Genomic DNA, 13774 nt, shown 5'->3' with positions numbered 1-13774 from the left:
TAAAATTTCTGTTGTTGTTGTTACGTGCCATCGAGTCAGACCCAACTCATAGCGACCCCTCCTTGGGTTTCTGAGGCAGTATCACTATGGAAGTAGAGTGCCCAATCTTCCTTCCGAGGAGTGGCTGGTGGGTTTGGTTAGCAGTCAAGTGCCTTAGGCACTACACTACCAACGCTCCCTGGAATCCTTATAATATGATTTGTTTTGAAAATGTATGTAGCTGATTTCATGACATTTTAAGTTTCAGCAATTTTCATTATAAAAGATCCCTTACCCACACTTTAGGAGCTCTGGTAGCATAGTGCCTAAGGCACCTGATTGCTAACCAGGAGGCTGGTGATCCAAACCCACCAGCCACTCCTCAGAAGGAAGGTTGGGCAATCTACTTCCATAGTGATACCGCCTCAGAAACCCAAGGAGGGGTCTGACTCAACGGCACATAACAACAACCACCACCCTCACTAGGAAGGAAGTGACGGAGAAGGGCTCTGTAACAATTGGAAGCTGTGTAGAAAGTCATGACCTCCCCGTCCTGGGAGCACGCAAGCAGGACAGAGTGAATGACCCATCAGTTCCCTGTTGGACATTAGATGAGCCCACATCCCTCTGATGCAAAGATCCTACGATTTGTGGGAGGAGTCTACAGATAAACAGCCCCAGTCATGTTGTTCCACTGAAGAAAGATGGGCAATCTACTCCCGTGAAGATTTTACCACCTCGGAAACCAGTGGGGGTCACAGTGAGTCGCAATCGACTCAATAGTGGTGAGGTTTTTTTTTAAATCACATTTCCAAAGTTCAGTGGTCTTGGGTAAAACCCCTTTCCCTCTCCAGGCCTCAGTTTCCCTATCTTTGAAGCAGCAGGGGCCAAACAGAGGGCCCCTTGGGTGCCAGCAACGCTAGGGCTCCAGGGGAGGCAGGGTAGTACAATGGTTAGGGGAAGGCAGGAGCCCTGAGGCAGGCAGGCCCTGGATCTGAGCTCTGCCTAGCTGGGAGGCCTAGAGCAGGTCACTTACCCCTTAGGGCCTCAGTTTCCCCATTATTGTGGAGCTGATTCTAAGTGATGGCAACGTGCATTCTGGAGTTGAATGGGCGGGGCTCTGTAGAGTTTTCCGTGGCTGTTATCTTAGGAAGGGAGCTCTGGTAGTGTAGTGCCTAAAGCACCTGACTGCTAACCAGAAGGCTGGCGGTTCAAACCCACCAGCCACTCCTTGGAAGGAAGGTTGAACAATCTACTTCCGTAGTGATACCGCCTCGAAAATCCAAGGAGGGGTTGCTGTGAGTCGGGGCCGACTCGACGGCACGCAACAGCGACAACAGCAATGTTAGGAAAGCAAATGGCCAGCTTTTTCTTCAGCCCCCTGCTTCCTGTTGGCAGCAGGGCATTGGGTGTGGAGGGTGGGGTGGGAAGCAAGGAGACTGGGCTGCAGGAGTGATGGGGGCCTGAGGAGGTCAGGGCCTGGGGAGGGAAGCCCAGCACACCTCTGCCTGTAACCACCTGTCTCTACACACCTGCCTTTCAGCCCCTCTTCCCTAACAAGAAAGTAACACGTGTGACCCCTAGGACAGAACTTTCTGGTTCTGTCAGACCATCGCGTTTCATGGGTCTCTTGATTCTAATCTGTCGCCGTCTTCCTGGCTCCTTCATGTGTCATGTTTTGCATCTGGGGACTGATCCGCAAACTGTGTATGTTTTCATTCCAGAGCAGGGATTATAAATGTGCTGAATAGGACAGGATCTAGGGAGGAGTCCTTTGCCCAACTAGTGAGACCTGTCACCAGGGTGAAACCCAGCTTTTTGGATGCTGTCACGTAACTAGTTACAAACCAGCCTTGACAGCCTGTTGCCACCTCCCTGTGTCTCAGCCATGACCGCGACACGGTCAGGTTTCCGCTGACAGTAGACGGTCTCTATCGCATCACTGCCTGCCAGGCTGGCCACCTTGTCACAGCAGCTGAGCTCTCTCTGGAGGGCCTGTTGGGACAAGTGCTGACCACTTGTCGCCTGCTCACCCAGCGATCTGAAGGCTTAGCCTACAGTGGCTCCGAGGCAGACTTGGGTCAGGCTCTCAAGCTGGTGAGCAACCAAGTCCCCTGCAGGAACAGGAGTGTGGCTTTGTGGGCACACGCCTAAAAAGCACTTCTATGCCCATGGAGTCTGATACCTCGAAGTCAGATGTAAACAAAGACAAAAAAGGATGCCCGCTGCAGCTGTGGCAGCAGTGACTCCATTCTGCCTAAATTTCAGGCAGCCGTCTCAGCACTAAGGAGCTCTGGTGGGGCAGTGCCTAAGGCATTTGACTGCTAACCAGAAGGTTGGTGTTCAAACCGACCAGCTTCTCTGCAGAAGGAAGATGGGGCAATCTACTTCTGTAAAGATTGACCACCTCGGAAACCCAGTGGGGGTGGCTGTGAGTCAGAATTGACTCGCTGGCAGTGAGTTTGGTTTTGGTTTGGTTTTAGCTCAGCGTTGGATGGGGGAGGGGCAGAGAGGTCTAAGATGTTCCCACCTGTCGGTAGGGCTTACTCCGTCCTTCCTTGGAATTCTAGCACCCAAAGGAGCTCTGGGGTGCAGTGATTGAGGCACCTGGGTGCTAACCAAAAGGTTGGCAGTTTGAACCCACGAGCCGCTCCACAGCAGAAAGGTGAGCCAGTCTGCTTCCGTAAAGAAACCCTATGGGAAGTTCTACTCTGTCCTGTAGGGTCACTGGGAGTCAGAATCCACTCAAGGGCCGTGGGTTTGGTTTGGGAAGTCTCCTGATGTCGTTATGAGACGGCATTGACTCGATGGCTCACAACAACCACCACTGTAACACAGGTCCCTGGGTGGCGCAGATGACTGAGCGCTCGATGGCTCGGTGGTTCAAACCCGCCCAGGGGCGCCTCGGAGGACAGGTCTGGCGACCTGCTTCCACAGGCCCCAGTCCTGAAACCCTCTGGAGCAGTTCCACTCTGCACGCGTGGGGCGGACACGAGTCAGAATCGGCTGCACGACAGGGAACAGCTCTGTGCTTATCGCTTCACACGTTTCACTCACGCGTCTTCCTGAATCAGAGGCTCCACTCAGCAGGCAGCCCAGTGCCCCGTTCCAAGCCCATCCTGGGGAGGGACCCCCCAGGCCTGGGCCCCACGCTCTCTCCGCAGCTTCACAGCATGGTGGTCACAATCAGTGTTGGGGTTGTCCGGCGATAAAGGGGAATGCTTAACCCTCTGTGCCAACCCAGTTACCCCGTTGGAGATGGCCTACCTATAAGGCCTCAAACTCTCAGCCTTCAGCCCAGGCCCTGTCTGGCTCTTGGACAGCTCCTGAGTTAACGCCCAAGGAGAGCGTTACCCTGCCTCCTGTGCCCCACGCCCCCTCTCCCCGTGCAGCACGGTGGGCTCTGGGGCCAGGCCTTAGGGGCTGTGGGCGTTGTCTCAGGTGGTCTTGTCGGCTGAGCCTCAGTTGGCTCATTTTAAAATGGGGGTGCTAGCACCCCCATCACACAGGGTGGCCGTGGGGACTGAATGAGATAATGCACGTAGGGCAACCGCCTCCCGGTCCAGTCTCCCTGCCCCAAGAGGAAGAGCCGAAGAAACCTGTGCTGTGAATTGCAGAATAGCCCAGCCCTGCGTCGTCCCATGCCGCAGCCACCAGCCACACGTGACTATTGGTGTTTGGATTTATTAAAGTTAAATAGAATTATGGATCCATGTCCTCAGTCATGCCAGCCATGTTTTAAGTGCTCAATGGCCACACATAGCCATGACATCGGTGTGAAATACCTGGGGAAGGTCATGTGAAGACCAGATTCAGCTGGAATCGGTAGGACTGCTAGCAGAGTGTTGGTGTTCAGTAAGCATTTATTTTGTTCTGCAAAGATTTCCTGAACACTGCTGCCTGCCAGGTGCTATTCTGGTGAAGGGACCAATCCCCCCCAGTATCCAAAGAGATAAGGTTCTAAGTATCTAAGACCTTAATAATCTAATTATCCAAGAACAATGCCAGCTGGTAGTACTCACAGGAGGAGGGTCCCCCACCTTGCTAGTCTCCTGCAGCCTGGTGTTTCACATTCCCATTTCACAGATGGAATGGCCAGAGAGGTGCGCTGACAGCCCAGCCACACGGCGTGTCAGTGAGGAGCTGGGATTTGAATTAGAAAGGCACCTACCCCAGAGCCTCTTTACTGGGTGCTCTGTCAGCTGGGCTGAAAGAGATCAAGCTGGGAATTGGAAGGGCAGACCACTACCACCACCACCACCACCATCATCATCATCATCATTTTTAAAGGATCAAGTTCCCAGGTGCTCCTGGGAAGGATGAGAGGTCTGCTGCTCAGGGGACCTCACGGTGGCCCTGGCAAGTCAAGAGGGACCCCACTGGAGTCTGTGGCTGCCATTGTGTGCTGACCGGGGGATGCCATTGTGTGCTGACCAGGGGACCGACCTGACCAACTTCGTTAAAGTGTCCTCTAGTGATCAGCCATGCTGCTTGAGGGACGGGAGAGGAGAGCCCAGGGGACGTGGTTCCAGGCCTGGCTCTGCATCTGGCATGGGGCAGGGGCGATATTGGGCGGGTGACTCAGTGTCTTTGCTCCTCAGTTTACTCATGTGCCAAACAGAAGCCATTACAGGGTCTGCCTCTTGATTCAGAGAAGGTAAGGCACAGAAGAGGGACAGCACAGAGTGAGTGCTGGCAGAATGAGCACACTGACCACCCAGCAGCCAGAGTGACCCTTTAAAAGGGGCATCAGATCCCGTCACTGCCCTTAAGAGACAACAGGGAAGAAGATTCTAGCTCTTTGAATGACCTGGTCCCTGTCCCTCTCCCATCCTCTGCTCTAGCAAACCTATCTACTTCTCAGTTCCCCAATTAGACTAAGTTCTCAGCCATCTTGAGGCCTTTGCATATACTGTTCCCTCTGCCTTGAATGCTGTTCCATGCACTCAGTGCACAGCTGGCTCTTTCTCCTGCTTCTGGTTTCAGTCTAAATGCTCCCTCCTCTGAGAGGCCCTTTGTGGCCACCTGGTGGTCCTTCTCTATCCAGCACCCTGTTTAGTCACAAGGCATTTTGCAGTGAGTTCATTCATGCCTGTTTCTGCTCTGGAGACCTTCCATTGCACCAAGCATAGGGCTCGGCACCCTGGGGGCATTTACTACGTGCTTGTTGGAGTAGCAAAGAGAAGAAGGATCCCCAGACCAGTTCCAACATACCTGGCATTCCCCAATCTCCATCCATTTTTTACCCCTAAGAAGCTCTCCTGAACTGGTCCCGTGCCCACCCCCCAGTCTTTCCCTGCCCTGGCATGGTTAGCACCTTTACTGTGTGTGTATATAGCAGAGATGGCCCAGGGTCTAGCATTAATTTTCCTTGAGTGTCAGTTCCTATCCACCCCTTCCCTTCTAGACTCTCAGCTCCCGGAGGAGAGAGACAGCTCATTATAGACCCAGAGTGACCAGCTTGGGCTTTCATTCCTCTGTCTGACTGATATCTGTAGACTGGACCCCCTTGGCCACAGTCCTTGGGAGGCTTACAGAGCCTACACCAGTTCTTACGTATTAGTGGCTGAGTTACAGTGTATTGGGGAGTATTTCCTGTATATCTAAAGTCCAGAGCATTTAATCCCTTATGTCCTATCTTTGGGTTCCTCAGAGCTGGTCCAGCAATTGGGCAGTGGAAGGAACATCTGGTTGGGGTTCAAATGCCATCTCAACTCCTTTGCAGCTGTTTGACTTTGGGCAGTCACTTTACCTTTCAAGACCTAGGCTTCTCCATCTGTAAAATGGAGTAGTAATTCCCAACCCAGAGGGAGTGGTGAGGGTAAGGTCAGATAACCTGTAAGATAAGACCTGGCACAGAGTAGGTGCTCAAACCACGCAGCTTTCTTATTCCCACTGTGTTCTCTCTCTTTGCCTTGCATCATCGCTTGGAGGGGTTTATCCAGCAAAATACTGTCTCTAGGGGGTAAGATCACCATCCCTGCCCTAGCTGGGCAGTCACCTCTGGTGACAGCATGGAGGTTTCACCTGCCTTCAACAGATGTGGTCAGTCAGAAACTGTTACATCACCACATGCCATGCTTGTTTCTAATCCAAGCTGTGCACAGGGGTTAGGCAGTTCACAGTGGTGTTGGTTTAGCTGACGTCTCTGCTAACACATTTTGGCACCGTTTACAGGGAAGAGAATATCAGATGCAATTGAGTAAACTCAGGAAATTCCAGGCTGGGCCGAGAGTGAGCATGACGTGGAATGGTTTGAGTAGGAACTCAGAAAGGGACATCTTTCCTTTTCCAGAGAGGCTGCTGGGTGGCGCAAGCAGTTGATACGTGACTACTAACCTAAAAGTCGGAGGTTCAAACCCACCCGATGGCGCTATGGAGGGACCTGGCAATGTGCTTCTGTAAAGATTCCAGCCAAGAAAACGCCCGGAGCAGGCAGTTCCTGTCTGCAACACATGGGGTCTCTGTGACAAGGAATAGGTTTGGTTTTGGTTTCCTTTCCAGGACAAGGGCTGGCTTAGGACATGGGCTGTGTGTGTGCGCGCATGCGTGCATGTGCACGCACTTCTCGGGGGTGGAACCAAAAGGCCCAGAAGGTGGGCTGGACTCCAGGCAGGCAGCCTGAAGAAGACCTGTTCTATCTATCGCTGGAGGCGAGGGGTGTTCCCATCCTGACAGACACCCCCTCCCTGCAAAGAAGGGACATCTGCTGGGTGGAACCACCCTGATGTGGGATAAAGCAAGCCCCACACGTTCTTAGAGAGGGAGTCATGGTAAAAGCAGGTAGGGTCAGTGCACCCTTGTCCACACGACAGAATTCCGTCAGCACCTGAGCACAAAGCTTCCCCACAATTCCGTGAAGTGGGATTTCTCGTGTGATAATTTACCTGTCCGTCCATCTGTCTAATGGTTCAGTATCTACCGTGCGCCGCGCACTGTGTTTCACAACTGGGAGCAGGCATGGCCCCGGGGAAGGGTTGTGCCCCAGGCCACCTGGTTTCTTACAGGAAAGACTGAGGGTTTGGAGAAGGAACCTTGGAACCTCTTGGCCCTGGGAGCAGGTGAGCATCCAGGGAGCCAGAAGCCTAAGCTTTCTCACCTCTCTGGGCCTCAGTTTCCTGAACTGTAAAATGAGGTGGTTGGATCTGATCTCTAGCTGTTGTTAGGTGCTGTCGAGTCGACTCGGACTGATAGCGACCCTGTGAACAACAGAAGGAAACACTGCCTGGTCCTGCGTCGGCCTCACAATCCTTGCTATAGCTGCACCCATCGTTGCAGTCACTGTGTCAGTGTTTCAGGGCTGTTCATAAAGTTTTCCAGTAACATATGAGACTGTTTCACTGCTAATCATAAGGGTTTCACTGGTCAATTCTTTGCGAAGTGGATGGAGCCTGCCTTCTTCCCAGTCTGTCTTAGTCTGGAAGCTCTGCTGAAACCTGTCCACCATGGGTGACCCTGCTGGTAGTTGAAATACAGGGAGCATGGCCTCTAGTGTCACAGCAACATGCAAGCCACCACAGTATGACAAACTGGCAGACAAGTGGTGGTTGACCTCTGGAATAAGCTGCAAAAGTTCTGGCAGGTGGTTTCAATCTTGAGTTCTGCCACCACTTCCTAAACCTATGCTTTGAGGCAAGTTCCCTGTCTGTGCCTCTGTATCCTTGTCTGTGAAAAGGGCTCACACAGCACCTGCCACCACAGGTGTTGAGGCAAAGAAGCAGTGGGATGGAGTACTTGCTAAGGAACTCATCAGGTACCTGACCACAGTAGGTGCTTAATAACTGTCACCATTTCCCTGCACCTTGAAGGTGGGTTGCCTTCCTGGTCTTTGAGCTACAGGCAGATCTGGCTTACTCACGGTGAGCATGAGCCCTGGTGGCCGTTGCCCAAGAGGTCAGGGCTGCCCCGCCCCAGGCGGTGGGGGGTGCAGAGGCTACTGCAAATACCAGTTGCTGGCGAGGCCTCGTCCTGACTCCTCACGGCTCCCTGGAGACAGGGCTGCCATCTCCAGCTGCCACAGCCCCCCGAACAGCCATTGAAAGTTAACGGCCAAACGGGGCCCTAGAGGTGGGGGTGTGGATGGGCAGGCGGCTGCTCAGAGGGGCTGGCCCAGCAGCCCAAGCATCCTCGGAGCCGTTCTCTGGAGACTCCAGAGGGTGGATGAGAAGCCCGTCACTATTATGTGGGGAGAAAAATGGGAGGGAGTGGCTGGAAGGGGTGGGGATGCTGCATAATCATAAAAGCTGCTCTTCCATGAAGAAGCACCACGTCCTCGGCCTGGCTGAACGCCTGGCCCAGATGGAAGAGCATCATGTCCCCAACGACCTGGGAGTGACTCCATTTTGTGGAGGAAGAAACTGAGGCCCAGAGGAGGGGCAGTGGCTTTTCCAGGGTCACACAGCTGCAAGATGGCAGAGCAGCTTCCTCTGGGCTCCTCACCTGGGGGGCAGAGTAGGGGTGTAGCATGATGCTCTCTGGGTGCCACAGCCTCAGGTTCAAGGCCCCACATGACCCTTTCCTGTGTCCGGTTGTTAAGCCATTGATCCTGGCTGAGCCTTGGTTTCCTTGTCTGTCAAATGGGGACCCTAACAGTGCTATCCTCATGGGGTGGCTGGGGGAGTTTAGTGAGGTCTTTTGTGCCGAGAGCCTGGCACAGGGCATGACAGATTGTAAAGAGGCAGGAAGCCACCAGCTGCTTCCACTGTTGCTGTTGTGTCACTCGGCCTTCTGGATAGTCGGGCTGTCCAGCATAAGAACACAGCCCAGGAGCCCATGTGACTAGGGAAGGTTTGTGCCAAGCTGGGAACCCCAGGCGATGCTGGGGTGCAGGACCCACTGAATCACAAGGGTCCAGCGATGAAGAGCTCAGGCCCGCTTCTCCACCCTCCATATCCTCTGCCACCTTCCTCGGCAGGTCAGTGAGCAGGCTAGGCATTGCCAGGCCCTAGAGCAAGCACTCTCCTGCCCGGCTCTGTTTCCAGAGAGGGGAAGCTGCTTGGTTCCCAGATGGTTTGTGAGCTAGGCTGGCCGAGGAACATGGGGCCCAAGAACCCAGGGCCTCTGGCTGTGAGCCCAGTGGGGCTCCCTGTTGGGCAGGGCTTGGGCATCTGCATTCAACCCTAGCCTCCAGCTCCTCCAACCGCACTACCCCTGCAGGGCCCTTCATAAGCCCCGTCTCCTGTACAAAGCGCAATCTGTAGTTACTGATGATAATGACAATGGCAGGAACTACGGGTTGTGTATGCTTTATACCAGCTTTATTTACTTAATAAAGCAACTGCGTGGGGACATGCCCTAGTCAATGCCCATTGTAAAGATAAGGGAACTGAAGCTGATGCGTGTAGCCCATCTGAAGCTGGAACCTGAACCTACCTTGGACTCCAGAGCGGTGGTTGCCTCTGGTGTTTTTACGGGGGGTTCAGGAGGCAACAGGGAGCCCAGGGGTGCAATAGTTAAGCACTTGGTTCCTAACAGAAAGGTTGGTGGCTCAAACCCACCAACCACACTGTGGGGAAAAAGATGAGGCAGCCTGCTTCCATAAAGATGACAGCCTTGGAAACCCGATGGGGCAGTTCTCCTCTACCCTGTAGGGTCGCTGTGAGTCAGAATCTATTGAAAGGCAATGAATTTCAAGGAAGCAATGGGAACCTGGATATTACAAGTAGTTTGTGCTCAACTGCTAACTTAAAGGTTGGCAATTAGAATGCACTCTGTGGCACTACGGAAGAGAGGGCTGGTGACTGACTTCTGAAAGTCCAGCCATTGGAAACCCTATGGGGCAGGTCTACTCTGTAACACACGGGGTTGCATGAGTCAGAATTGACTTAGCAGCAACGGGTTTGGTTTTTCGTTTTAAGGATGCAACAATAATCCACAGTTTGGAGTTTTTCCAGCCAGCCCAGGGCGAGCACCAGGCTTCTCCAAGGCAGGTGCAGAAGGAGGTATTCAGTGCCTATTGTGGCCAGTGACTTCCATAGGTGAAATCTTACATAACTCTCCTGAGGTAGCTTTTATAATAATTATTATTATTTAATAATTATAAAGTTATTATTTTATATTGTTTAGACATAGATATGAAGGCTCACAGGTGACATTGCCCAGGGCCATACCACTGGCAACCAGTAGAGTCAGAACCAAAAAAAAAAAGAGCCAACCAATCACACCCATCACCTATGAGTCGATTGTGGCTCACAGCAACCCTGTAGGACAAAGTCGAACTATCCCATAGAGTCTCCAAGGCTGTAAATTTTTTGAAAGCAGACTGCTTCATCTTTCTCCCACAGAGCAGCTGGTGGGTTTGAACCACCAACCTTTTGGTTAGTAGCTGAAAGCTTTAACCACAGTGCTACCAGAGCTCGCTATTTAATTATCGTAACAGTTCTATGCAGAAGGTACTCTTCTATTCTTAGGTTACATATGAGTAAACTGAGCAGCCGCATGGCCACGGGAACTGGGATTGTAATGAATGCTCGGCCCCACCTGCATCATTTAAACCCTTTTCCTACAGGAAGGAAGCCCAGAGGTCCTAGCTCTGTGATTTTAGAAAAGCCATTTCATTCCTCTGAGTATTTCATTTTCCTCACCTGTGCAACAGGCCCTTCTCAGAGCACCCTCCCTGACAGAGGCTAGAGAAGGGGGGTGCCGGCACACAGTAGGTGCTCTGGAGCACTGGGGTCTAGCTCCGCACACAGCAGCCTCTCAGAAAATATGTTTGAATTTGTGGCCTCATTTAGATTTTGGAAGCAGTCACTAAATCCTTGAAAAGGTTGTTGTTGTTGTTATTTGCCATCGAGTCAGCCCTGACTCATAGCGACCCCTCCTTGGGTTTCCGAGGCAGTATCACTACGGAAGTAGGAATGCCCAACCTTCCTTCCGAGGAGTGGCTGGTGGATTTGAACCGCCAGCCTTACTGCCCCCTAATCGGGGGCTCCTCCCCGTGGTGAGCACTGCTGGGGAATTGGAGTGGCGTTGGGGGGCCACATAGCCTACAGATCTGATCTGAGGTGATAATCTGCTCTTCCCAGGCCACCCCTGTCCCCCCACCTCCACTCTGTAATTCTGTAATCTTGGCGGTGTCCCCGTCAGCCAGCTGTGTGATGCTGGGCCTGGGGGTGGAGCTCTAGGAACCAGATCAACCTCCACTGGCTCAGGGGAGGGAGGCTGGGAGGGGACCTCTTCTCTCAGCTTCAGTTTCCCCCTCTCTGAAAGAAGGGGGCTGGACTAGTTGACCCCCAAAGGCCTTTCTAGCTCTGAGGCTCTAAATATAAATAATGCCCCCCCCCAGTCTTCATCTAATTGACCCTTCAAACACATGAGACCTAGAAGAAACTTAAAAAAAAAAAAAAAGTTGCCATGGAGTAGTTGGTTTTGACTCATGGCAACCCCGTGTGTGTCAAAGTAAAACTGTGGGAGTTCAATGGCTGATTTCTTGGAAAATTGCCAGGTTTTATATATATATGTGTATATGTATGTGTATATATATATATATGTGTGTGTGTGTGTGTGTATATGTATATATATTATATAAAATAAAACATATATATATATTATATAAGATAATATATATATATAATATTATTATAGTGCTGCTGGGTGGATGAGAACCTCCAGCCTTTCGGTTAGCTGCTAAGCGTGTTAACCACTTGACTCCAGAAGAAACTTTAAGATCATCTGATTCAACAGCATCACTTAACTGAAAAGGAAATGAAGCCCAGAGATGGTAAGGAACTTGCTGAAAGTCACAAAGCCAGGCTAAGAACCCAAGAGTTTGCAGAATTTTTCCAAAGTCTGTGTTGGACAGAAGCCCCCTCATAAAGATTTTGGAGGGCGAGGGCATTTTCTGGAGCCCCCTTAGGGGCACTGGTAGGGAAGCAATAACTTGTATTGTCATTGTAACAGCCACCAGCATGCCCAATCTCTAACCCGGGAGGGGACCTCTCCTGGAGAGAACAGTGGACTATAGGCATTTACTGGGCCATTGCCCCCAGGCCACAAGCCTAGACACCCTCCGAAAGACCAATTTGGAAATCAGAATTTTTGAGCTCTTCTGCAAAATGACAGAATTTAACGTTAACAATGGTTCTTGGGCGTTTTGAGAAGCAATACCACAAAAACACTTGAAATCATTTTAAAATAGATACACTGTGCTGTTATCGAAGCCCTCACCTGTATTCCTGTGGCGAGGGCTGGTGATTTTGCCCTGTGTTTCGAATAATTCCTGACATCATGGATGAGAGGTCACTTTCTACCATCTCCTTGGAGGAAAGACAAGAGAAAACAAAGCTCCCATCAGTGACAAAGAGAACAGGGTGGAATCCTACAGTTCTATACTAATCAGAAGGACGGAGCTCAACAACTAAGAAAACTCTTTAAAATACAAGAAAACGTTCTTAGAGGATTTCTGGGAGTCCCTCATCACTTTCCTGGGAAATTCTACAGGGTTTTAAGAAGGTTGCAAAGGAAGAGAATGAAACGAAAATCCAGGGTCGTTGGAATTAGCGGAGTGGAAGGACAGAAGGAACTGTCCAGAATCCCAATGCCCAGATGCAGAAAATGTGGACTTGCAAAATAGGAATCAGAAAAACTGTATTCCTTTCCAAGTTTTATGTTTTCAACCACAGTTCAGTTAGGATCACTAAAGACATTAAAAATAAACCACAAATAGGGCAAGTGGATGGGCCATGTCTATTTCTGGAGGGAGGAGAATTCCCACTTGTTTAGGGAATGAGCCCCGCAGCACTCCTGCCTGGGAATGCCATCAAAAATGCCACATCCCTTGCTGGAAAAGTAAATGCAACAGTGGCCCTGCCACACACAAGCACAGCCTTTAAAAAGAATTCTTGGAGTATTCCTAAATTTCTGAAACTGCAAGCCTGAAACGAACACAGAAACCCACCAGAGAAAGAATCTCGGGTCTGGCCCAAAAGTCATTGAAGTGTTCCTGGGGAGAAGGGCAGGGGAGCGGAGGAGGAAGCCTCGAAGCCCCTGCGCTCCAGGTCTCTGCCCTGGGATGCAACGCAGGGCACTACCTGGAAGGAAAGGGCAAGCACTGCAGGGTGGTACCTGGAGCCGATTCGTGCGGGGCCGCTGCTGCAGGCGCCTCTGGGGCGGGCCGGCCTCTCGGAGGGGGGCTCTCTCTCGCTCGCCCCTCGCGGTCCGCAATTTGGCCGCCGTCGCAGCGCGAACCGTTTTTAAATTTCCCTCTCTGGAGCTGTCCAGCCCGGAGCATGCGCAGTAGCCGTTCAGGGGGCTTTTTCCCCAAGGGTCAGTTACGGGGCAGGGTCAAGGGGATTGCAGGGGGTGTTTCCCAGCAGCCGCGAGCCTCGCACGCTCCGGGGCTCCGAGGCGGGGGTGGAGGGACAGGGACTCCCCTCTGCAAACCTGGCCAACAGGGGCAGCCCCAGCATGCTCGCGAGCATGCGTTGAGATGAAGTGGGAGGGTGACTTTAGTAAGTTGCAAAAGGGTGCATTAAAACTTGTAGTCCGCCCTGGGTTCACAAGAAAAGGAGGTGGGTGAGCGGGGAGATCGAAGGCAGCCCCTTTTCTCCTCCCAGGGGGCCGGGCCAGGAGTCCGAGTGGGAGCCCCAGGTAGATGCAGATTCCGACCACCTGTCCCTTTAAGAAAGTTGTGTCCGCGCGGCGCCGCGGGAGGAGCCGCGTTGGGGAGAGCTCGCGCTGGGCGCCTCCACCTGCCGGCGCGGGGGGAGGGGTCGGGCCGAGCGCTACCGCCAGGCGCGTGGACGCCGGGGCTGTGCGCCTCCCCCTGGCTCGCGCGGAAGGTGAGCCCGCCCAGAGA

The 13774-nt window shown here is 52.4% G+C and overlaps 1 protein-coding gene across 1 annotated transcript in view; it reads right to left on the bottom strand.

The window, feature by feature from the left end:
- FOXN4 (forkhead box N4) overlaps nucleotides 1-12230 on the bottom strand; it is a 27430-nt gene extending 15200 nt beyond the window's left edge. Inside the window, exon 1 of the mRNA XM_007954979.1 lies at nucleotides 12145-12230. Within this exon, the coding sequence (XP_007953170.1) occupies nucleotides 12145-12230 (86 nt within the window). The remainder of the gene's footprint in view (nucleotides 1-12144) is intronic.
- Between the last annotated feature and the right edge of the window lie 1544 nt (nucleotides 12231-13774).

The sequence above is a fragment of the Orycteropus afer genome, unplaced genomic scaffold, assembly GCF_000298275.1.
Source record: "Orycteropus afer afer isolate SDZICR_OR568_19922 unplaced genomic scaffold, OryAfe1.0 scaffold00487, whole genome shotgun sequence".
In the NCBI taxonomy this organism is placed as follows: Eukaryota; Metazoa; Chordata; class Mammalia; order Tubulidentata; family Orycteropodidae; genus Orycteropus; species Orycteropus afer.
The sequence above is the reverse complement of the archived record's forward strand: the minus strand, read 5'-3'. Positions and strand labels throughout refer to the sequence as shown.